At 36.6% G+C, this 27,102-nt stretch overlaps 1 protein-coding gene across 1 annotated transcript in view; it reads right to left on the reverse strand.

Moving 5' to 3' along the window:
- tcerg1l (transcription elongation regulator 1 like) overlaps nt 1-27,102 on the reverse strand; it is a gene marked incomplete at its 5' end in the record, with an annotated part of 73,617 nt that overhangs the window by 22,420 nt on the left and 24,095 nt on the right. The window contains one exon of the mRNA XM_081392709.1: nt 26,752-26,928. Coding sequence (XP_081248835.1) covers nt 26,752-26,928 — 177 coding nt within the window. The remainder of the gene's footprint in view (nt 1-26,751; nt 26,929-27,102) is intronic.

Genomic DNA, 27,102 nt, shown 5'->3' on the forward strand with positions numbered 1-27,102 from the left:
AGAGATCCTGAAGAGTGTCTGAAGTACTGTTCTCAGAGGTGAGTAGATCAGGACACTTTCATGATGTAACACTCTGTAACGTTGCCATGTTGAGAAAACAAACATGCTCCATTTATGTGTACAAGTGTTGTAATGCCAGCAGGCAAGATACTGGCAACACTGACGTACTCTTTCAGACCATAACAAACGCATACTTCTAATAGAGCGCCAGGTCATCATAACAAACTTAAAAACTGTTGTATTTTCTATTCAAACAGGATGATGGGGTGGCTCATACCAATTTAGTTTCTGTGTAATATGATTTGCTAATTGTTCACCCTTGAAAAAAAGTGTGCTTAATTGTATTGAATGTGCACTTGAAGTGTACTTCACATCTTAACAGTACATAAAAAAACTATACCTACAGGTAACAATATTATTCTAATAAAAGACCACGTACACTTTCATGACTGTTTATAACACATTTAAAAAGTACACTTTGTTATACTGTCAAATTAAGTTATCCGTTGTTCTTTATAATCTTTTGTCATGCTTTAAACACTTATTCTGATGTGTTGACTAACTTACTAAAGTACATGTAAAGTACTTGATTATATTTTCAACTATACTACTCAATATTACTAAATTTAAATTTAGTCGGCACATTCAGCAGTGCACTTTAACCATATTTCAAAGACAATAGAAACATTTTATGAGATTACATAAAAAAATTACTTAAGTGGGTCAAAAGTTCAGCTATTGCATTTCATATAAATTTAAACTATAATGCATATTAACATGCAATTAAGTATCTGAAAACATTACATTCAGTTTGCACTCAAGTGTATTATTTTAAAGTATATAATTTCTGTAATAAAGTGTACTTCTTTTTCACAAGGGAATACTAGTCAGATAAAAGTGATATTATGTTCTCGTTTTCAAATTTCTCAAGTTTGTTCTCAAATTTAGATATTCCCACAACAGCAAGATGAGTCATCAATATTTTCCTCTGCATTTTTATAGTATATATCTGCTAATATATCTGCCATTTTGCCCACTTTTACCAGCACACATATCTGGTATTTTATATATGTTATGTTATGTTTCTTTATTATCCCCAAGGGGCAATTTGTTCCACAGCAGCCATTGGCACAGCCAGGGCTGGACTGGGACAGAAAATCGGCCCTGGCATTTTGGCCCAGACTGGCCCACTACATATGATCATAAACACCACCCATCTTTGCACGCCTTTGAATACGTTTTTGTTCAACTCCTATTCATTAAAACCACTAATATGTAATGAGTGAGTATAAATGAGTGAGAGTTAACAAATGAAATAAGTACAAAATTGTAATTTATTAATACAATTGAACTATACTCCACAGTGGTGAATCCAAAAAACAAGCTATAAGCTGCATTGGCATAGCAATACCAGTGTTTCTCACAGGAACTTTGGTAAAACTGTGGTGGGTGGACCTCGGTCCCTCCAGGGGGGTTTGGGGGCATGGTCCCCCTAAGAAAATTTTGTGCATTTTAATGTTAAATTCATCAATCTGGTGCAGTTTGAGGGTTCAAAATTAAAAGCTCCAACCCATATTCAGTGTGCAAATATAACAAAGAAAAAATCAAACCTCTTTTAGTAACAGTGTCTGTCTATAGGCTATTACACTACTACATAATAATAGTTATAATATTAATCTCATGATAGTAGCCTAATAGCCATATATTGTAAAACAAATGCACTGAAAAATAAAGAAAACTTTCATAATTAGTTTTGTACTAATTTCTAAACTTGAAAGAGATAAGCACATGATCTTTTATTTTGACGGAAACTGCATCGAGCCTTTATTTTGGCGGAAAACATGGATACAAACGTGTCTCATTAAACTCCTAGTAAATTGCTGTAATTGTCAACTATGCAGATGTGGAAATAATCTGTAACTGGGTTATGGGTTCCTACACTTATAGCGAAAGTGTTTTGAAAGTAGTTCTGCTTACCGCGGACTCTACGTTACACTTTCTCATCTCTCTCTCCTGATCCTCCTCACTATCCTCATCATCAGCCACTGGAGCTGATGAAGGTCCTCCTGCTGCAGAAAACATATATATCTTGACACATTTTACAGCGTCTGCTTGAAGGGCCTGTATCTATTTTTCACGCTATTTCTCTGCACATTCCTTGCGTTTCTTCTCCATCTCTCAGACTATTTTGACAGATACACACTTGACACTGCACGCTCACTCAAAGCCCAAAGGGGGAGGTGTTTAAAGATGTGATTGGGCCAGCCCAGTGTCAATCAAGAAAACAACCAATGGGCCGCTGATCTACGCGTTTCATGGGCCGGTCTGTCAGTGGAAAAAAAACTAACGCTTACTTTTTTTTGACCAATGCATTACACCGGCACTAACCCAGCACCATCAATTAAACAAAACAAAACGAATGGGCCGCCGATGTACGAGTTTTATCGGCCGTAAAAAAAAATTAAAAAAATAAAAGTATGAGATGTGTCGGCCCAAAAGCACGTCGGCCCACCGGGCATTTGCCAGGTATGCCAGATTACCAGTCCAGCCCTGGGCACAGCCAACACATAAATACAGTAAAAATACAACAAAATGAACAATAAGTTGTTCAAAAAAAATACAAAAATAAATAACACAATTAACCCATCATCCTGGAAAAGTTATAAATTGCGATGTTTAGAGCTGGTTCAAGTATTTAACAGCTAATGGTACAAATGATCTTGTGTATTGGTTTGACTTTGCCTTTCTAGAGAAGGCAAACCTTCTCCCTGACGGCAAGAGCCGAAACTCTGCATGTAGAGGGTGATAAGGGTCTGCCAAAATGGCATTTGCCCTCCGGACACACCTAATCTGGTAGACCTGGCTCAGATCATTAAGATTGACACCAGTAATCTTCCGACACTGTTTAACAAAGCTTCCAAGCCTATTCTTTCTAATCAAATTAAGATTGCCGAACCAGCAGATCATTGAAAATGTGAGAATTGACTCAACAAATGATGAATAAAACATTTTCATAAGAGAACTTTCAACATTAAAACTCCTCAGTTTCCTTAAATAAAAAAGTTTTTGATTGACCTTTTTGCAGATCCTATCTGTGTTGGCCTCAAAGGTCAGTTTATCATCCATAGGCCTACTTTAAAATAATGCACTGCAATACAAATAATACAAATGCAAACTGATTAGACAGGTATTTAATTCACTGGGTCTTTGAGACTGTGATATGCAAAGCACAATGTGCTGTTTTATAATACTTAAGTATTTAATGCTTGCAGTGGCATAATATTCCCCCTGATAAAGTGATATTTCTTTACAAGCTTAAATTAAGGCTTTTTCAGCGGAGTACTGTAGGTCTTGCATTACTTGTAGGCAGATGCTCATGCTGTACCTTTATAATCAATAGTCTTCATTCTCAAGCCCTTCAACACACTGCACTGCACAAACTTCCTGAAAAGCAACTTTTAAGCTCAAGGTGTTCGCTTAATTGAAAGATTCTCAGCGACACATCCTTATCTGGGCAATAATGCTCAGTATTTTAGACGTGAATGTAAATCGATCTAGATGAAACGGGGTTGATAAAAACGAGTCATTAAACATTTATTTCTGAAACACAATTGGATTTGAGATGCTCATTTGACATGAAACTGGAGTGAGAATTCAAAGAATCTTGACAGATTTTTCGATTTCTTCCGCACTAAATATTTGCACATTTCACACCAAACTCACTGATCTATGCAGTACCAGTGCATCTGATCCATCCAGATCCTGTTGTCTTTTGTTTGCGAGCACAATCCGTCCCATATAGCCTCTTGGACTCATCTTCTTTCTCTCCATCTGCCAGGACTGTGAGATCCATAAATCTGCCAAAGCTTGTTCTGAATGATATGTTCATTAATTTCCTCCACTAGGCAGTTTAATGGAGGAACATTGACATGGGTCCTGAAACTTTTAATTTGAAGAAAAATAACCATGACATAAACTGAACTCCCACCAAGGAGAAATTCTAAATGTAAAGGTTTTGGTCATTAAAAAATGATTGACCCTAAGAAACAAACAAACAATAATTATTTCAATTAATTAACTGAAATGGCTGGTGTAGTATAATTGAACAACAACAACAACTTAATTATTATAAATAGATCAGTTTACATAATGGCAAATCCTATGCATTTAGCAGATGTTTTTTATCCAAAGTGGCTTGCAAAAGAGGTTTCCAATAAAACATTTTTATTGGAGGAATATTTCCCCAAAAATGTACTCTTTCAAACTTTCCAAAAGAAGAAACTTCATGCAGCTTTTTCCCATTCGAGATTTCACAGAGACCTTAGCTGATAAGCTCCTTAAAAGACACCATAAAAGCAGTATGAAAGTAGTTCATATGATCCATGCACTATATTCGAAGTCTTAATAGATCTGTGTAAGGTAAAGGCAAAATTTATGTCGGTTATTGACTGAAAATCTTCCCCCCGTTACAGCTCTCAATTCTCATTCTGAACATGCATGTCACGTTTGGTTATCAGGTAAAGCCTTTGTGATGTGTATAGACATCGCAGTGACCGTTAGCAAATATATTTAGCTTGACACATTAATACCTCGTTGAGTCTACCTGACACACATGCTGATTTGGAGTTGATTTACCACCAGCCTCTTTCAACCAGTGAGCAGGTGAAAGCCTCAGACTGAAGTCTTGATTTATCTAAAGGCCTAATTGACATCTCTGAAGGCCTAATTACTTTGCATCAGCCTTAGCGTTCAACCTGCTTGACACTAACATGCTTGACACTATACATAACATGCTTGACACTAACTCATGAACTCACACAGACACATCAAGAAGTGTAAGTGCATTTTATCCATATATTTTATCCACTGGTTTCCACTCCACCACAGCTGAAAAAAAAAAACAGAACCCGGTCCTTAATAACACTTTAAATGAACAGTGGTTGGTCACTTTACATGTCAACAGACGGCCTCTTCCTGTGGGTGTTTCTTGGCTGAAATAAGATGCAATGTGGCAAGAGTACTAGTTCTTTCAGAGTCCGGATGAGGGAAGCCTAAAAATACAGCCTCTAATGTGGGAGTGTGATGTTTGCGATGACAGGTGCTATTTAGACACTGGCTGTGATATAGAATCATTTACATAAATGTCAAGCACACTGTACACATAGTCATTTTCTTCCAAATATCGTGGGTGTATTTTGACTCTCTGAGTTTGAAGCAATTATACACAACGCCTATGAGAACTTTACTTCCACCTCTTCCATGTTTACTATTTCAGACTTTTCAAAGTGGCAAAACTGTTTCAGAACAGTCAATAAAACTGTTTCCATTGCAGTTGTGCGAAATATTCCTTTTTCAATTTGCTTGAAAAACCACCTCATGCGAGAGTAAAAACTTTTTTGCGATATATGGGAGCTTCCATTGGGCGTATTTTCAATTCACAATTTCAATTTGCGCAATTTGGAGGGTAATGGAAATGCGGCTAATGTTTGGGGTTGACTTGCTTTAGCTGTAAAGATGGTATACTATGAAATAAAATATACTGTAAAATCTTTATATAAAGTTCTGTCCAAAAGTTTAAGTTAGTTAAGTTTTTTTATTTTTTTAAATGCTCACCAAGGCTACATTAATTTGATCAAAAATACATTAAAACAGTTACTGGGAAATATTATTACTGTTTTCTATTTTAATATTTTTAAAATGTAATTCATTTCTGTGATGTCAAAGCTGAATTTTTTGCGTCATTACTCCAGTCTTCAGTGTCACATGATCGTTTAGAAATCTTTCTAATATTTGCTGCTCAAGAAAATTTCTTATTATTATCAATGTTGAAAATTATAAAAAAAAGTTCAAAGAATTTTTTTTTTTAATGTCCCTAAACTCATGTAAATGGCCCTATTCCATTGACTGTTTCTAAAGGTTACATCATCGATTCATTTAACCAACTAGGTTGAAAATGAATAATTCAGGATTGAAACAAGTGGTTGTTTTTATGAGTGATTCAATGAATCATTGACTCAACCGATTTGTTCAAAAGCACGGATTCATCCATTCATAAACACCACTGTTGTGTGTGCAACTGTACATTCAGCTTTTGGCAGTTTGTTGGGAACTATTTTTGTAGGCAAAACAAAGTAGAAAAAGTAAATGTAAATAAAATGTGTATAAAAACAAAACACTCACAAGATGGAATATTATGCATAAAGAACCCGCAGAACCTACAGCATGATTGCGAGTATGATACTGATCATCAAGTCATCATGGAATCATTCATACTTTTTTATGGAATATTGCAGTATCTATTTTAAATGATTTATCCGTGCACATTTGCATGTACCCTCGTAATCTTCAATCAAAATGATTCCCCCTCCCCCATCCGCAGTGAAATCTCATAAGGGGGCGGGACAACCTGTCAATCACATGAGATCGACCAATAGCAAACCACAACCATCCAACCAATTCCCCGTGAACAATATCAAGTCCCGCACTACATTTTCTCTAGTTCAAGAAGTCATTTCAATCAGATATACATCACAAAAGGGAAGAAAAGACTATAGCAACTCCCATTTCATGCCGACTTTAAATATATGGGCTATTGGTCATTAAAATGGGCTATTAAAACACACTGCACAACCACTTTTTTTGTGACAATTGTAAACTAAACTGGATTTTTTTTACAGAATTATGTTTTAGAAGCCCTCTTTGGGGAATAATCTTCACACATTTTTAACCAGAGATGCTTCTAATGTGAAGTACATAAGTAGGGGAGAGAGGAAGAAAAGAGAGAAGATGAGCAGCTTGAGAAGAGAGAGTGTGATAATTTACAGTACAGTGAGAGATCAACAGTGAGAGACTGCTTGTAAAATGAGGTCTAATAATATGTATGAAGAGTCAGGATGGAGAGAGGTCAAGATACAGTGAGAGAGAGTTTGTGTAGCACTGAGGTAAATGTGGGAGTGTGCAAGAGCTACAAGACAAACAGACTTCATGGGGAGAGTATGTGCAACTTTGAGCCAGGATTCATTAAAAATGAAGCAGGAACTTTCTGCTGCGGGTCTCTGTGGAAACGAAGAGATAGCAGTGGAATCAAGGGTATGAGAGAAGTAAGACAATGGCTCTGATCCAAAACCTAGTCAGCTGTTTACCTAGGAAGTATTTTAAGGCATGTTTTGGCCATATTTCAAGACAGCATCACATGTGCAGAATGCAAAGACACACATACTGTGTATATATGAAGAGTTCAGATACAAAAATCTCTAAGTGCCATCTGACATTTTCTTCTAGAATGATCATTTTTATCAAGCTCGTTTGTTTAAGTTCAGTAATTTCACTTAAATGGCAATTAATAGGTCATTTTCATTGCCATTTAAGTGAAATTACTGAAATTAAATATACAAGCTTCATACAAATGATCAATCTAGAAGAAAATTTCAGATGGTACTTAGAGGTTTTTGCCTCTGAACTCTCATATTTATATATGAACAGGGTTTGACATTAACAGCCAACCCGCCAAATGCGGGTGGATTTCAGCAGTGGCGTGTAATGCAGTCACCTTAAAATATATACATTTTTTAATTGTAGTCTTTTAAAAAGACATCTAGAATAATAAACTTAGTGTAATGAAGTGTTGCAAGATTTTTTGACATCTATACCGAAATATCTGAAATGCTTCCAATACTCATTTTCCGCAGATGTTACGCTTTCTCGCTCTCATCTCATCATCCGACAGCTAGTCGACACAAATAAACCCGCCTCACTCGCTCCATTCATTTGTTGGTGTTACAGGGCTTGAATTTCAGCATGGGATTGCACGTATTGTCATAATTTTACTTATTCTCATTACTCATTTTGAGCTCACACCCGAAGGGTGTGCACATAAAGCAGACTCTCAGTACAAGTACAGTACAAGTTCCTTTTAGCTGCTTATTGTGCTTAAACAGTTATTGACGAATATGATTTAAGTGAACATAAACAGTTGAGAAAGAAAACGCATATGTAACAGTATAATGGATCTGTGCGTCAGGTCTTAAAGTAACAGCAGCCTAATAAACTGCTGCCAAATTTTGAGATAATATCAAAATATATATATGGCAGTTTTTGCCATAATTGTGGCCAGTCAAAATGCTGAGTTGCTAGTAACTTTAGAAAACCACTAGCAGTGGCCGGTGAGCAAAAAAGTTTATGTCAAGCTCTGTAAATGAACTAACCCTTTAACTACTTTAAATTATGTTTATCTTGCATATGCAACCTGACAACCTGACAGCTCATGAGAAAAGTTGTTTCACAACCCTATTTCCAGAGCATCCCGTTGGTTAAATGTTTTCATTTTGGTCCTGGACCTGGTCTAACAAACCTTATTTAATCATCCAGCTTCATCTAATTACCAAAGTAACTGCATAAGGTGTGTTCATTCGGGGTGGAAACAAAATTGCTTTGTCAGGGGCGTTAGGCTTTAGGCATTAGGGTTTCTCGGCTCACATTTACTAGTGGCTCCCTTCTGGAAAGTAACACAGGTCAAGTTTTGAGGGTGTATGTTTACTGGAGTTAGTTAGAGTATCATATTAATGCTTGAAAAAGGAAGCTTTTGTTGTTCTCATGCTGGGAAGCAGCCATTGTTATAGATGATGGAGAAGAGGCAGAGCAGATGCATATGCATTTCCATTTAAAAAGAGCCCTGAGAAGGTCTGAATTAAAATACGACACTAGTGTCAAATAGCTGCGTTGATTCAGGACATTATGCAGCGACATTTCATTAATCTCCTCTCATTTGTCTTCTTAAGAGAGCTGCTGTATCAAGACGATTTTAGCATGTCTCTGTTTCATATATTCGAGAGCTCAGCTGTGATACAGTCCTGTCTTTTGTCCTACCCTGAAAAGTCTGTGCAAGGTCAAAGCTCTGAAACTTACCTCTAAAAACAAGGAAAGGGCTTTGGCAGGCTTTGCAATTCAATGTCACGTTGCCTTCGCTTCAGAGCAAATTTTATTCTCCTTCACAATAACAAATTATTCAAATCTGTCCTCTTTCAACCTCCTGCTATCCCCGTCTCTCGATTCCTTTCTCTTTCTCTTACAGGATTTTATGTGATGCTGGCATCGGTCTTGATTAGAAAACAGATCAGCTTCTAGCAAGTGTCAGCCTGTCGAATGGCTTTTCACTCAGAAAGGATCCTTATCCAGTCCAGAAATGCAATAAATCTCAAATCGGAGAAAAAAAAAAGAAAAGAAAAACACATGCCTGCGGTTCTCATCTAGACTTCTGTGAGTGTGGGAGTGTCTGTTAAGCGCAGTCACACCATAATCTAGATCTGAAGGGGAAGAGAAGGAACTGAAATGGGGACATATGACTTCCTCGCTCTTAATTACCTGTCATTTACAGGCAGGCTGACAGGCAGTCGTATAGTTTGACTGGGAATATTTTTAGTTCTTTAGAAGTAAGCTGCAAACACCCTGCGATTATAACATGCTGGGATTATTTGGGTCCACGTGAAATTTAAATCGACCACATTTCTTGTATGTTCTTAATGAATTCTAATCAAAAACTGAGAAAAAAAAAAAAAAAAAAAAATCTAGAATACAAGGTAACATCAATATATTCAATTCTGCCTTGATGGTACTTGGCAAACAGATGGTGATAGACAAATTTTATTTATACACTTAAATATTCTTCCTTTATGTTGATTTAATATGAATTTGGGCATTAAATGTGACCCTGGATCACAAAACCAGTCACAAGTCGCACGAGTATATTCATGGCAATAGCCAACAATACATTGCATGGGTCAAAATTATCAATTTTTCTTTTATGCCAAATATCATTAGGAAATTAAGTAAAGATCATGTTCCATTAAGATATTTTGTAAATTTCCTACCGTAAATATGTAAAACATTTATTTTTGTGAGTGAATGCAGCACAATCGCAAACATAAATGGACAATTTTAAAGATGATTTTCTCAATGTTTCCTTTTTTTTTTTTGCACCCTCAGATTCCAGATTTTCTAATAGTTGTATCTCGGCCAAATATTGTCATATCCTAACAAACCATACATCAATGGAAAGCTTATTTATTATCTTTCAGGTGATGTATAAATCTCAATTTCCAAAAATGTACCCATATGACTGGTTTTGTGGTCCAGGGTCACAATATGGAAATATATTTATGACTACAAGTTTAAATGCACCTTTTCAAAACAATTAATCCCAGAAAATTGTGCAATTTAATAAGTTAATTTATACTGTTATTAAGACTGTTTGCATTCAAATGATCAAAAGTGAAACTAAAGACATTTATATTGATACCATTTTTTTTCTTCTGATATGTGTATCACAAGTTCAAAAATATTAAGCAGCATAACTGTTTTTAACATTGATAAAAATAAGAAATGTTTCTTAAGCAGCAAATCAGCATACTGGAATGATCATGTGACTGCAAATTCCACTTTGCATCACAGGAATAAATTACATTTTACAATATATTACAATAGAAAGGAGTTATTTTTAAATTGTGGTGATATTTTAGTAGTTTGACTGCATTTTTGATTAATTAATTAAGTTAAATGCTGTTTCTCTATAAATACAGGATTAAAGTTCAAATATTTCTTGTTAACTTCAATTATTGTGCTCAAAAAAGACAGATGGCATAGTGAAGCATGATAGCGCATCCTCACTTTGATTCATTCATTCCAAAGCTCTGCACACTGCTTACTAAAATACATCCATTGCACACTGTCCTTCATTGCCTCCTGCTTTTCTTACATCTAGCGATCCTTTAGTGTTATTTACTCAATGCTTTGTCGAGAATGCTAAGACACAAAATAAGTTCTGCTCTCTAGGAAATGACACTCCATTGTATGAAAATAATGACATGAAAAATGAGCTGGAGAAACTCTCTGCAATGAAAGCTCCCAGCACATCTTCAGTATATACTGTGTGGATGGAGTGCAATCTGTGCACAGAGCCCCTATAGTGCCTGCTAATTTCCCCACACTCAGACCTCAGCTAGTAATCAGTTTCCCACTTTAACAAACAATTGCGTGAAAAAGATGTTTGGTTCAGCGCAATTAAAATTTAAAAGAGCACAGAAGGTTTGTTCCCACATGTGGCGACGGATTTGCTATTAAAGGCCTGCATTTCTGTCTACTGCACCACAAAAAAAAAAAAAAGTACAATATGTTTAATTATTTACCAGAGGTCTAAGAGTGCTATAACATTGCAAGAAGAAGGCCATTTTGGTGAGAAACTCACTTGATGGAAGAAGACTACAACATTTGACCAATCTACATATCTTATAAACAGAATGAGGATTGATGTGGCAAACACAAACACAATGCTTTTCTTAAAGAAACAGTTCATCCAAACACAATGAATTATGCATTTTGACATTATTTCAAGTTATTCAAGCATCATTGAAATTGCTTTTATCACAATGCCCAAAATATGCTTTATTTTCTTTTTTAGCACAATATGATTTCTTGTCTAATTATTTGTTATATATTATCTTATTTATTTGAACTGTCCATATTTGTTTATATTGTTGTTTTGTTATTATTTTGGAGTAAAATATGACCTGCATTTTTTTTAAGGAATATTGTCCAAAATGTAATATGATAGCTAGAAAAAAACAAATGTTTTTGGTTACATGATTTATACATAATGGTTTGAGTGAATCATGACAGGTACTTTTTAAGTGAGCTATCACTTTAAGAAGAGCTCAATCACACTACATCTGTCTCTGAGGCTTACAAGAGCTCTCACTCTTCATCTTACATAATGCAGAAACATTTGATGAAAAACTGAATTAAGGTTGATAATTGAAAATTGTACAGTGAACAGCATACAGTGCAGTATATACTGCATTTCAAAAATAACATGTGAAACATACTATGCAATGTACCATACTACTATTTGATATGCTTAGACAGGTAGATTGTAATTAGGTAGGTAGATTGTAATAACATGAATTTATATATATATATATATATATATATATATATATATATATATATATATATATATATATATACACATACATACACACAAGTCAAGTGCATTGCATCGTGGGATAGAGTATAAAAAAAGTGTACTCTGGTTGTATACTGCATATTAGAAAGAAAAGGTGCATACTGCATTTCTAAGTATGCCATTCCCAAAACATTCCATGTCTTTACAAAATAACACTAAACATCTTATGATAATCTTATTCATCCTGAAAAAGTCTCATTCTGCAGCAACTTTCAGCATTTTGAACTGGTTTCTTAAACCGAACACATCTGCTGTGCCACATGAGTCGCCTAAGCTTTCATTCCATGGCACAGTTCCAGTTTTCATGGCACTAACCCCCCCTAAAATCCTGAGCGTTTTGTCTGAATTATAGCATCTGTGCTAAATCAACACAGCACTGGCAGTGGTTCAAAAGGAAGATTCTGCAATATTCAACAATATAATGCAACTGTGGCCCTATTATGCAACAGTAGCTCAGTCCAGCCTGACCTTAAACCAACCATTATATTATTCAAACTGCATCATGGCCCGATGGCTGGCTCTCGTGACATAGTTATCCATCTGTGTTTGGGCTAACGGAGGGACTATCAGACCCAGGTTTGAATGGGAAATTCAGGACACTGCTCATGTGGCAGAGGGAATGATCTCGCCCTGGGGAAAATGGATGAAACGAGCTGGTGTGTTTAGCTAAAGGCCGTACAGAGGTTTGAGACCACTGTGAAGAACAGTAGTGCACTGTAATGTAACTGTAGTTCTTTAGCAGACAATGTCCCTAAGTTAATCTGTATATAAAAGCTTGTCAACCCAATCACCATCATATGTTGTGGTCTTGTAGACACCAGGCTTCTAAATGTTATGGCTATTCTACTGCTAGTACTTCCCAGACTAAACCAGCTTAAACTAACAGGTAAATTCATACTGGTCTAAGCTGGAATTTGATGGTGAAGATTTCCACCATCACTTTATAGACATACTGTGAGCTACAACATTAAAGAAACAGTTCACAAAAAGAAAAGTTTTGGGAAGATTTTCAATAAATGATGACCCACATTTTGGTCTGTTCCTCATACAAAGCTATTGAATAACTTCAGAAGACTTGGAATAGAGAGCATGAGTCATCAGGCTACTTTTATGAAGCTTTTATGGAGTTGGTCCTTTTTGGAGCTTGACAGTTGTGGCCGCTGTGAAGAGCTGTGTGGAGATTCATTCTTCCACACAAAAAAAATAAAATAAAAAAAATAACAGCATACGGGGTTGGAATGAAATAAGGGTGAATAAATAATAACAGATTTTGAACTGTTCCTCTTAGCTAGTGGTGCATCAATCATGAATAAATTATATATATATATATATATATATATATATATATATATATATATAAAGCAATTAAGGCACCAATACAAATATAGACATGAATGTAAATATTTTTGGGTATTTAAAAAAATTCTTCCTTATATATTAATGATATATATATATATTCATTTTTGAATTGTAATAACATTTCACAATATTACTGTTTTAAAATCTACACAATACATAATTTTTTTTAAATAAATGTATTTTTTTAAATCACCACAAATGTAGAACAGTAGCATAATATATATATATGCAAAAAGTGCCCTAACCAAACATGAATCAGTCATAGAATCCCCAAGGTATTTAAGACAGCACAGAAATATTGTAGCAATGAGTCGCATACTAACCTCAGCTCCTTTCAAAGCAAAAGGTCAGTTGAGGTTGTTTCCCACAACATGAACGCATATTTGCAGATGACCTTTTCATAATGCACCTGGGAGAGCGTTTCTGTACAGTGACCCAACACGCTCTTTCCAAGCACTCAAGCGTGTGTCATGCACGACTTATCAGTGGGAAGGCTCTTTGTTTAGCTGTAATTCTCCTCAAGTCTCTCTATCTTTCCTTCTTCCATTCACACTTAACTGTGGAAAAAACTATCTCTTCCCAGCACAGGTCTAAAAACAGAGAATAGCAGAGCTGTCATTTACCTGGCCAACTAAAGATGCACTCACAGTGAGCAGATACAAATCAGGATATTATGTGATACCTGAGTGCTGGGATTGGCGTGGGTTCAGAAGCAGATATACATAGTGCTGTTTGTCACAGCCTACAAACGCCTATCGCTTCAGAACGACGTCTGCTCTGGCTCTGCACATACAGACCTTTGTAGGTGATGCAAAACACACAAAGAAATGTAATACAGCTGTTTCTGTGTGCTCAATATCTGTGTATGAGGGTTGCAGGACTTCACCAGCACTTCGAGACTTACAATAGGCCTGCCAGAAATACTGTGATAAATTTGGCATCAGAACAGAATTCAGGGGAAGCACTATCTCAGCACTTTGTATTTGACTGCCCTGTGAATTAAACATCAGAGGGATATTGGCGTGTCACCGCTGGCTTCTCCATTCACAAGAGTGACTTGAAATTGCTTCTAAAATCAGACTGAATAAAAACGGCAAACTGACTCTTGAGACGAAACTACATATGAATGAGTGTTGCTATACACAGAGAAACTGCCGGAACCTGACAAAAAAAAGAGTATAAAAGGATTTGATGGACAATTCAGTTACATATTGTATTAAAGTGAGTTTCTGGCCTATAACTAATGCATATTGTACCATATTAATGTTTTAATGGGGCAGTATGTTTCTTTTTTAAGAAATACTTTTACGAAGAGATTAACAATTGAAGAGATCTCATTCTTGATTTTACTCTCCTATGTGCAATGACACTTTAATATCTAAAAAACAATATTACTGACCCCAAAGTTTCGAATAGTGTATAAATTGCATATTTGCAAGCTCCTGATGACACGCATTTCATTGCTGTTTGTCTCCAAATGATTTGTCTTATTCTCATTCTTCACATCCAGCAGTGCATCTAAGACTGACTCGGTGTATAAGACAAATATTTCATAAGCACAAAGAAAATGGCGCCTTCTCCTCCATTACATACAGAGGTAAACAGCTGTACTCTATAGTACTCACGATGGTACTCATGTTAAAGACACAAAAGTGCCGCGGTTCGTTCCAAATAATACAATATCTAAAGAGACCAGCGGGTCAGACTACCATGCTGTAAGCAATTTCTACCCCTAAACCTACCAATCTCTGGATCCAACTGTGCCCCCTATGCACTTTACTAACTTCCACCAGCTTGATAACGGACGTGTCAGATGTCAGCAGCTCAACAGCACTGTAAAACCCAACAAGTTAACTCAACTCAAACCGATTGAGGAAACTGATTGCGGCAAACCATTTAAGTTTAAAAATAAATACATATGAGTATTGTGAACTTATATATATTGAGTCATATATATAATATCAATATATATAAATTCACAATACTCATATGTATTTATTTTTAAACTTAAATGGTTTGCCGCAATCAGTTTCCTCAATCGGTTTGAGTTGAGTTAACTTGTTGGATTTTACAGTGAGGCAGAGAGAGTTTCTGAATTAAAAAGTGTGGGCTTCTCCCTTCACTCACTTCATTTTGCTGTTAACAGAGTCTAGTTCTGTCACAAAGACAGGTCTGATTTCTAGAGACACCTATTCTGCCCTACAAAGGCAAAAGACCTTAAGTCGCTAGAGTGTGGAACTGAGAAAAATGACTTTATGATTTTTAGTTGTCCCGCTTAATTAATTATAGGTAGGACACTGGAAATTTGGCAAATAGATGTTTTAGTAATGGAAATTATATACATAAAAAATCTTGAGCTCAAACTTGACTTTTGACCACTATTTTAAAGTTACTGTACTCTGCCTTTGTATTGTCAGCAAAAAGTGAGAGGTTATACCAAGGCAAAAGGCAGTAACTTCCACATTATCAATATTTAGTTGCTGATCACCATTAACAAAATCATTATAGTACACACCTGTATAAAATCTAGTGATCATGGCATTTATTTTGTATGATTTACAATTATTTATAGCCGTCTACTTATTGCTATCCTGTGCTTTGGTTGCATTCTGATGGCATTTTTAATGCATTTGACATGACAAAATACCTCCTATTAGTCCAGCGTTGACTCGACCGCGTTTAGGGCGGGGCTGAAGGCGAAGGTTTGGCACTCTGCCAGCTAGTTTGCGAGCTTTAATTCATGGTTGTATTCATCTGATACGGCAATGTGTAACGTTTTTCTGTCAACTCTGCATAATCCTTCGCGATCGTAATCGCACGTTTGTCGATGGAGCAGACCATACTAAATGTTCTGACCGCTCTGAGGACATCAGAAGTTAGAGCGACTGATGGCAGCTGTACAAAGTACACAGGATACACCGTAATTTTAATTTTAATGGACATTAAAACAAAGGCAGATAACCTTACAATCTGGTAGGTAGCATTATTTGATTAATCACCGGCACAGTAACTTCATATTGACGCGCGGCTAAACAAAGGCAGAACACCATAACTCGTAATTTGAGCGTTCCAAAACAAAGCCAAAGAGCGGTAACTGATGTTACGGTGTTCTGCCTTGGATTCTCATGGGCTTTTGGAAGTTACTGTTAAGACAAATCATTATTTTCTCGAAAAATAAACGGAATTTATTCAAGATACTTATCCACATGATAAAGAAGGTCTTGAATGTGCCAAAAATATAAATAACTAATTTTCGACCAAAAACGAAGTTACGGTCTTTTGCCTTTGCACGGCAGTATTTTAGTGATATCTGTCAGCTATAAGGACATTTTATGTGTAGAATTGCAAAAAAGTCTCTTACAAGCAGAGGTAAGAATGACCTGGAACGACACTCAGCTATAACTTGAATGCAGAACTGTTCAGTCATTCAGCTGATGGGCACCAGAATCACCAATGAATTTCGAAAATCTCAATACAACCCTCACCAAAAGAAGCTTTAACTAGTCGAGTTTGGTTCAGGTTCAGCACACTAGTACTAAATTGCATGGAATTTCAACTAAGCATCGCCACACCAAGGGTCCTGTCTATCATAATCAGAGCACCCAAGCTACTTATCAAGTACACTGAAACAAATATTAAAATATAACAATGATGACATATTACATAATTAAAGTTAATATAATTAGTCTGCCTTCAGCTCCCCAGTTAATTGCACAGAACTAGTGTGAGGGTTGAAGCTAATGATGTGAGCCTAAAAACCAGCCTAATTTAAATGACAGTAATCTGATTACAGATGAGGGGTTTTTGTGGGGTTTTTTTCTTCAACTATTGACACACTGGTTGCATGAGATTTCATATTCACCGTCAGCACACAGTGAAAAGAGACTCCTGGTGAGAACCCAAGCCTCCAAAGACACACATGTCAGTTCATTCTAGAGTAGGGCAGTCATTTAATACATTATTCAACACTTCAGCATCCTTGATCACAGTAGTGTTTTATGGTGCTTTATTTGAATAAAATGATACACTGCTGCACAAACCTAGACAACAACACATTATGTAAAGATAAAGGTCCATTCCTGCATATAACACCTGCTATTAACTCCACCTCTACCATGCCTGCTTGCTTTTATTCATGATCATGCCTTTAGAATGTATATGAGCACAGATGATAGCCTGGTATAAACACATATACAGGAGAATCCAAAAAGTCAAGACATGCTGCTGCTATTTTGCAATGTTTCCGAGGTCTCATTCGTGATTTTACTTTCAAACGGGCCGTGAAGTGGTGTGTTCAAGACTCTCCTTGAAGCGGACTTGAGTATATTCCGCTGAGGAACCGGAGTGAAAAGCTAAACAGAGGGCAGAGATTAGGACATCACCCACAGAGATTAGACCCTCATCTACTTTGACAACCAATCAGAAGCACAGCTTGAAGATTGGAGAGGTTTTCCCCCACCTTTTGATGATAAAAAATTTGAAAGGGAATTTTAATGTGGAGGCTTACAAAGGGACAGATACAGAGGAAAGGAGTGACCCTCTTCAAAAGTCTTAAGAAGAGTTCGGAACTCTTTTAGCGGACCAGGAGGCACTGCTAATAGCTTTCTTTTCTCCATCCAAACGATAAGCTACTGATGGAGTTCACTTATTTTAGAAATTGTGAGGGCATCTATCCAGATAAGATATGACCTCACATTAAAAAATGGAGACAGCAGGAATGGAGAAGCGATAAGAGTTTTATTCGGCGACTCAGAGAAGCTGGGAACTTGACAGGCTAAATTGATTTGGGTGTTGGTGAGTAAATCTGAGTGCTATGGGAAACTGGTTTGCAGTAAATCTGTAAAGTCTCCAACTGTTCAGCATAACAATGTGAGAAGCTATGTCTCAGTGATCTACAGGAGGGCTTTCTCGAATTGTCAATAGCATATTCCTTCAGAGAAAATGGCAATTATCGGCTCTGTCTGGAGTAAAGAAAATAAATTCATCCACCATGATGACCAGCTATTTAGAAGATACAAACACCTAAAGTTTGACTAAAATTGTATACCATGGAATGAGTAATTCTATGACAATATACATATTTTGCTGGAAATTAGATTCCATAAACTTCACAAATGGAAGATTCTTCATCGCATCTGATTACTTCATCTAAAGGATAAGATTCATAATAATGGCATCAGTGTAATAAGAAATTCAAAACTGCTAAATAGACTATCGCATGATCACACAATTAAAGTACTGATAGTTATACTAACTAGTCTTTATGCCCTGGAATAAGAATACTTCATTATATGAGATCCTGCTTGGCAAGCCGTATAGAGCTAATGATTGAGATTTCATAAATCAAAGGTTCCGCGGCATAAATCTGCTCTTACTTGTGAAAAGAGTCTGCAAACACATCAGACACAGGCTTTTAATACCAGAAGGTAAACCAGGGCTTGGATAATTACCAGTGTACCATTTCTAGACCTGTCTGTTAAAAAAAAAAAGAACATCCAGAATACATGTAGAGGATTCAATACTTTATCTGTCTGTGTTCATTCTTTTCAAGTGAATCACATTACCAGCAAAATTAGCGATGCGATCCTGTCTTCAATCATTAATAAAACACAGCAAAAAAAGTGTTGAAACGAGAGCGCTGTGGCGAGTTCAGCCACCACTGACACAAATGTGCAGTTGTTCAGAAACAAATTACAGGTAATGTTGCTGTGCGTGAGTATGATGCCAAAACATGGAAATTAATACAGAGTGACAAATCTTTTATTCACAGCGTGATGCTGAATGGCACACATTATTTTGTTAATTAATAATAATAGTTATTATATGAATATGTACATGATATGTATGTATATATCAACAACTTATTGTACTTATACATACTCTTGTTGGAATCAACCTATGGATGTATTACATGAAACTAGAACAGCAGAGACTATTTTATCATTGAAGGAATTTTGAGGTATAATGACAACTTTGATAGATTTGCTAAATCAGGGCTCCACGCAGGGAGTTTCCAGGGGGCAAACTGCTCATCTAAATATGGTACAGAATTCATAGCGAGCGTCCTTAGAGTCATTAGTGAATCTCTCTTAGTCCAGTCAGAGTGCATAATATTAATGAAAGCTGTGCTAGAGACCTCTCCACTTTAATCATCCTCATCTCTCTCGCTCTTTATCGCTCTCTGGTGACCTTTTCAATCAATTAAAGCTTTAAGGCTGACCTGATCAGTGTGAACAAGAGTAGTACAAGCTGTCCACGAGTCCATGAGGTGGAAGAGCTGAGAGCTGAGAGCCAGTGCAATCACTGTCTGAGCGGAAACTGGAAAAAATCTACAAGTCTGAGGTTTGTGCGATTTTTTTTTTTTTTATGTTTTTGAAAGTCTCAAATGCTCACCAAGGATGCATTTATGCCATCAAAAATAAAGAAAAACAGTAATATTGTGAAATAGTATTACAGTTTAAAATAACTGTTTTCTTTTTAATATATTTTAAAACGTCTTACTTATTCCTTAGACCAAAATTGAATTTTCCTTCAATCTTCAGTCCTTCAGAAATCATTCTATGCTGATTTGCTGCTCAATACACATTTCTTATTACTATCAATGTGGATTCTTTGATGAATAGAAAGTTCAAAGGAGCAGCATTATTTTAAAAAGAAATATTTTATAACATTTTATTACATGGCTTGGCTGAATTCCAATATAGAATGCGGTCTGTTATTTCTTTATAACAGACCGCTGCGAAGTATAACAGACCGTTGCCATGAAAAACAGCGCGTTGCTATGGACGCGGAACAGACTATTTTCTTTAGCGGAAGCAATACAATCGTTTTTAAATCAATAACCCCTTTTTAAATCAATAATTCGCGGAAAATTATTTATTTATTTTGTAGGTAGCCATGTAATAAGCGGGATAATGTATAGTGAGCCGGTTGTTATAGTGAATAACAACCCCTTCAGGCTGATTCAAGATCCCTCCGCTTCGCGTCGGGATCCCGTTCAGCCTGTCGGGGTTGTTATTCACTATAACAACCGGCTCACTATACATTATCCCTTACATAAATGTCTTTACTGTCACTTATGACAATTCAATATAAAAGTATCAACGTCTTTCAAAAAAACTAAATCTGTATCAGTGTTAAAGGTGCATTGTGTAATATTTAGGAGGATCAGTTCATAGAAATGCAATATCACATACATAACTAAGTTTTCAGTGGTGTATAAAGACCTTATTTAATGAACCGTTATGTTTTTATTACCTTAGAATGAGCCATTTCGATCTACATACACCGCGGGTCTCTTACATTGAAATGCGCCAACATGTTTCTACAGTGGCCCTAAATGGACAAACGTGTTTCGTCACTATGTTGTTCTTTGTGCAAAGAAGCTAGCTAAAGTCAGCGCATACTCAATGCTAAAGTCTGTGTCAACACTGACACAATGTAGCCTGGGTTTCCCCATGCTGCCTTGCATGCAGCGCGATTTTATTTACGCTGCTAGGCAGCCTGAACACCATGGACCAGATTTTCCCCTCAAAAAGGGAACCAATCACAGAACGGGGAGGGAGCAGCAAGACGATGACGACTTCTTTTCGACACACCGAAGCAGTTTGTTTATATCTATGGATCCAACATGGCATCAGACGCGAAGTTACCTTTCGATGCAGCCTTAGATAGTGTTCTAAGTAGTTTAACGCAAGTTTATTTCGTCGTCTTCCTCATCGAATTTCTGTCGCTCTACATACGTCATCTGGTATACTTGAAACGATTGGCTATGAGCTACATACAGGCACATTTGATAGACATTCGTGGCGCCCAATAAATGGCTCTGGGCATTCGTAAACCACGCATCAAATACGAGAAAATGAACATGTGGTTCCCAGACCACGTCTCAATGAGACAAGGTCTGACGTTAGCCAGGCTAGACACAATGATGAACAAGTAACAATAATATTCGCAATGACATATCGTTTTACTGAATAATTAAGTAAACCTAATTTCTTAATTTATCTTTGTAAAGAAACCTCATTGCTTAACTGGCTACTCTCTGCTGTCTCAGACGACGACATATTTTTCCTGTCGGCCACCGTAACTTCTGTTGGTTGCAATTCACAACCTCACCACTAGATGCCGCTAAAAATAACAGTGCACCTTTAGCAGGGCCCATTTGATTGATTATATTTTGAGCTTAGAAAGCCAAAAGATAGCATAAAACATGTTATGTTTTAAAGAGGCAAGAAAAAAGAAGTAGGCACTGGTTAAAAAAAATATCTTGCTTGTCAAAAATATTAAGGTCAACATGCATTTGCTGTAGTTATGGCATCTAACCAGTTTGACCCCTGGACCGGCCCACTACTGTTCTGAGATAAGTTTGTAATTAGGAAAATTAGCAGGACTTCTCAAGAGAGAGAAACACAGAGAAAGAGCTAAATTTGAAGCTTTATCAGTGAAGGTGTTTATCAGAATTCTCAGAAAACTCCAAATTAATCTCCAAAGTGTTATCTTTATGCCCAAGCAGTGAAGACACTTCTTATGTAAATCATGACCTACTAATACTGCTGTTATCAGACACAATGTACTTTGCATAATTGCCCCCTCATTCAGCAGCCCGGCTTGTATAAATTTTGACCTTTGGCTTTTGGTGGGTCACACCTTGTATAAGTCATGAAAACTCCATGAGTGGCATTTGTATAACAGGAACTCAAAAACTTCATCCACATACTATATCAGAAGTCAGAGACAGAATTACACTTCCAATCAAAATTTTGGTCAGTAAGATTTTTGAAGAAAAAAAAATCGGTACAAAAATCTTACTGACTCTGATTTCATATGTATTGTTTTCTATACACATTTGTCTCAATTTTGTACGTTTTCAGATTTGATATTTCCAGTTTTGTTTCTTTTCATATTTATCGCTGTAGAACAATAAAATTCTGCACCCCCAACGAGTTTACAAGTCTACTGAGCATGTCGATTTCCAAGTAAAGAGCAGAAAAACACATCTTTAGGTGTGAGCCAAAAAACAACTTCTCCCACATCAGTAAAAGGCATCTATAGACACCATAAGCCTTGGGAATTTGGCAGACAACACATTCAACTTACTCTGCAACATCTCGACATAAATAGATAAACACCTTTGACACATACACAGAAAATCAGTTACTCAACTTCATGTTGATACTGTAATCTGAAACTTTTCGAATTCTGGTCATACAATACTCTTCCTCTATCATTTAATTGCAGGAAAAAATTTGGTTTGGCAACAATGGAGTCACATTCAGGGCATCAGTTGAAAGCTTAATCTCTCAGAACAGATGTGTAGGACTCCTGTAATTCAGGCATTTGAAGAGAGCTCAAAGCCGCCTCCATTGGCATTAAAGGACTCCCCCCCGCAGCACTGGCACTAACAGAGAGCATGATAAATAAGTGACTAAACTCAACTCATGCACATTGATATAATGGCAACATCTGCTTTCAAAAACATGCATCCATTGCAACTGCCATCAGCATCCACAGACTCCTCGCTGGCTCTATTTAGCTCTACGTAGGAAGCATCATATGCATGCTTCCATCATGAAGGTTGATCCAAATGGTAGGCAGCATAATTATTCTAAAATACCTTTTGTTTGGCTTAATTCAAAGGTAGTATCACATGAAAAGCATGCACTGTATCGTAGCGCTTTCCATCTAAGATGGGGGGGGGGGGCTTTTTAGTTGGCAGACAAAGAAAGAGAAATGATTTGATGTATACTAATTGTATGTGTTATAGAAACATGTTAACACCAAACTCTGTTGAAATATTTTTTTCTCACACATTTCTAACACTTTATACAAAACAAAATGGTGTCAAAGCAGCTTCACTGACACACATAATTAGACATACATAAATTGACAGGTGGAGCTGGAGGATTTCAGAGGAACACTGAGAGCGTGTTGCAGGACTAGCTTACAGCAAACAATGAACCAGACTATTTAAATGTTGAGCAAGCAATCTCATTGGCTGCAGGATCAGCAGAGGCCAGTCAGCTTCAGTGTCATGCATTAATAATGTGATTTCTTGTAGACTGCATGTAAAGGACATATCAGCCTGTGCCCTACAGAGGTTCATGACTGAACTAGATATTTTTGTGTTGCAAAACTTGCTGCCTATGAAAAAAAATCTGTCCCTTATGAAGTTCCATTTTAGTTAAGATGCTGACTTAAAAGTCAGGTGTCTGTAGGCTGTAGACAGCAAGATGTCTCACAACAGCCATTGCAAGAAAAGAGTACCACCTGTGTCCACAGTGTCTAATAACGAGCTCTTAACACAAACATCTGCAATAAAAAAATTTGAAAGCTTAAATGGTTGCACTTTATTTTACAGTACGTGCACTTACGTGTACTTACAGTGTACTTACCTAAGAAAGTACTAGGTTATATAAGTGTTACGAATGGTGGTGGTAAGAAATACGCATGATGAGGAATAACTTTGGAATGAAGACTTTACTGAACAAACACATTGGAACTAGGAGAAACTCTGGAGAAACACACAAACAAACATCAACAAGAACCAACAAACACTTAGGGAGAACACAGGGTATGTATACATGTGGCAAACAAAGAGAACTAATGAGATAATTAACGACACACAATGGACCAAATGAACTCATGAAGACGGTGATGATGGAAACACTGAGTGGCGGGAAACTGAACAAAATGAACACAAAAGGAAGTCCAAAAACAGACATGTAACAATATGGTTTGGTATAGGGACAGTTTCAGAGTTAGTCCCTAGTTATTAACCAGTTATCTCAATTACTATAATAAGTTCATAGTGTGTACATGGGGAACAGGACTGTTCAGTAAAATGAAGTGCTACCGCTTAAATATGGATTCAAAATGAATGATACAAAATTTGAACATTAAAAATGCATAACATAAAAATTTCTATTTGATATATATTTTTATATGTATAGCCAGTTTTAGACATCCAAGAACATCAACATTTTAAATATTTAATCACTCGCACAAAAATATATAAAAACATATAAATATTGAAATGTTAATTAAAACAGGATAATTTATCCTGATAATTGTGGCACGTGTTGTGTTGAGATGTGATAAGGTGCAATCTGTGATGAGCCTAATTTATATAGAAAGGAGTGATAAAAACTCACTGCATTGGTATTTCCAGTTATTTAGCTGCCTGTTAAACTGGATTGTGGGTTAATTAATTAGACTGTCTTACATAAGTTACAATCCTTAAACGCAGCATCCAGAGAGAGCCGTACACCTCAATTATCTTCCCTTACACAAACTGTCCGGCAATAATTCCTTACTTAAGAATTAGATTGCAATCAGAAAGAATTACAACGGCAATTACAATTCGAATGCAGTGGGCTGATGCTCTGTGGACCAGACATGAAGAGTAATACAGTTCCCATGCACGGCATCAGAAAAACATGAACATACATCGTTAGAGAATTCATCCCTCACACCCACATACAAGACTGGAGGTGAAAAATACATACATTTGCTCATACAATATATAGATCTGCACTCAGAATCATGTACACCCTCTTATTGACAGGCATGCATGGTTTTTTACCTCAGGCAATCCACAAGCAAGAGGGACTGAACAAGTTCACTGAACAACAGATGAAGGAAACAGTTAATCAATAAGCATGAAGAGAAACAGACAGAGAGAAAAAGAAAAAAAGAAAGACTGGGAAATAAAAAGGATACGCTCTGTCTGTTTCCCTAAATAAATGTCCGTACTTCTTTCAGTTCAGTCATTATGCACTGACCCTTGAATTAAACCCGTCCACTTCAGCAAAGTGAAGCTCTTACTTTTTGAAGAATAATGGGAACGCCACGGAAAGAACAACACCTAAACAAGCTCAGCAAGTAGATGGGTGCTCAAGCAGCAACATTTCTTGTAATTGCTTGGGAAAGTCCAAACCAACAAACCTAAAATCCTCAAATTTCCTCTCAAATCAAATAAGTCTGCATGAAAGCACTGTACACAAACACACTAACTTTTTTTTTTCTTTTTTTTTTACCAGAATGCACTTTAAAACCTTTCCTTTCATGCGTGCTAAGTTTAAAGTGAATGAATAAAACAACATGCAGACTATTTCTGACAACCCAGGACTAAAAAACTGAGACATTTGCATAACCAAAGGCATTTGCAATTACAATTCACCAATTAGGACATCAGAAGCTTTGTGAGAAAGCAGGCCCTCATTATCAACCCAAGAATCTTACCAAGTGGGTTAGACAAAACAACGCAAAGCAGGTTGGTTTCAGTCTGACCCAGAAGAAAAAAACTGAAGCACTGATGAGGAAAGAGTGTTGCTCATATAGCTTCGGTAAAGACAGTTTAGTGCATACCAAACAGGAACAAAGTTTGGTTTGCACTAAATAATTAGTACATTAATCAACTAAAATAAATCAACAGTCAAGCTACAAACAAAAAAATCCTCATAATTTAATAATTTTAAGTGATTCTTTCTCCAGATTTCTTTATTAACTCAACTGATTCATTCAGAAGTGAAATAAAAATCATCAAAAGTGAAATTGAATCATTCACTCATCAGATTCGTTCAACAACACTGATTATTTTAGGAACTAAACAACTGACTATCTTTATGAATGAGTTACTGAATCATTAAGTTAACCGATTAATTTAAACACAGTGATTCATTCAGTGTCAAGTGTCATTGTGAGTCATTGGATCATTCACTCATTCATTCAGGTTGACTATTTCTGTGTACCAATATGCTATGCCCTGATGCTTAATTTTTGTGAAGAAAAAGTACATACTTTTGACTGTGTAGCAGAAAATTAGGCAAGATTTGGGACATACTACTACGCCTTTAACTGACCGCAGACCAGTGATTCATTAAACCACTCACTCATCCGATTCCTTCAACTACACTGATTCATTCAGTAATGCCACTGTGTGCTGTATTCTGCTTGGGGAAGCTCAATAGTTCATTCCGCTGTAGCTTTGTTTGGAAATGCACAAAAATGCAACTGGCAATATCATGTCTAAAATGTAAGTTACTCCATAGTAATGCCTGTTTTATAAAAGCTATAACATATTCACGATCATGCATTCTTGAATGATTCACAAACCCTTGTGACAGTTATATCACGCCATGTTAACTGAAAAAACGTCACTATTTTGGAAACAGCTGAGCTGCTGTCACTGCAATGTGATTAAGTGAATGAATCACTACTTTTAGTAAGTTACTCGGGAAAACTGCAGATAGGATAGGATCCTTTGGGACAGCGGTGGCGTTTGATAGTTGACCGCTGGGGATTTTTTTTCATGAGCACAATGAGCACATTGAGCACAAGGACACTAATAAAAGCTTTTTCTGTTGTACTCCTACCTGCATGAGGTGTCATCAGAAACGGAAGCTTGATCGGTGAGAGCGAGAGCAGGTGGAGAGGGTGAGCGGAAGAGACAGATGCTCCCTGTGTCACGTCAGAATCCATCGCCATCATGGCTGCTGCTGCCAGAGCGATCCGTTTAGAACTTCCTCTTCGCTTAATGGCCACGGGACAACCTGAAAAGACAAATAAAGATTGATAAATAGTTGACTTTGGATATAACACTGATATACTGTATTTTGCTGGCCATTCTTTTGCTGGTCAATCTAACAAAATGTGCTCATAAACGTTTATTTTAATGGTTGCACTTGAACTGGGATGGGAAAATTGTCCCAGTAAATCAGTAACGT

Source organism: Scardinius erythrophthalmus (genome assembly GCF_964197995.2).
Source record: "Scardinius erythrophthalmus genome assembly, chromosome: 18".
In the NCBI taxonomy this organism is placed as follows: domain Eukaryota; kingdom Metazoa; phylum Chordata; class Actinopteri; order Cypriniformes; family Leuciscidae; genus Scardinius; species Scardinius erythrophthalmus.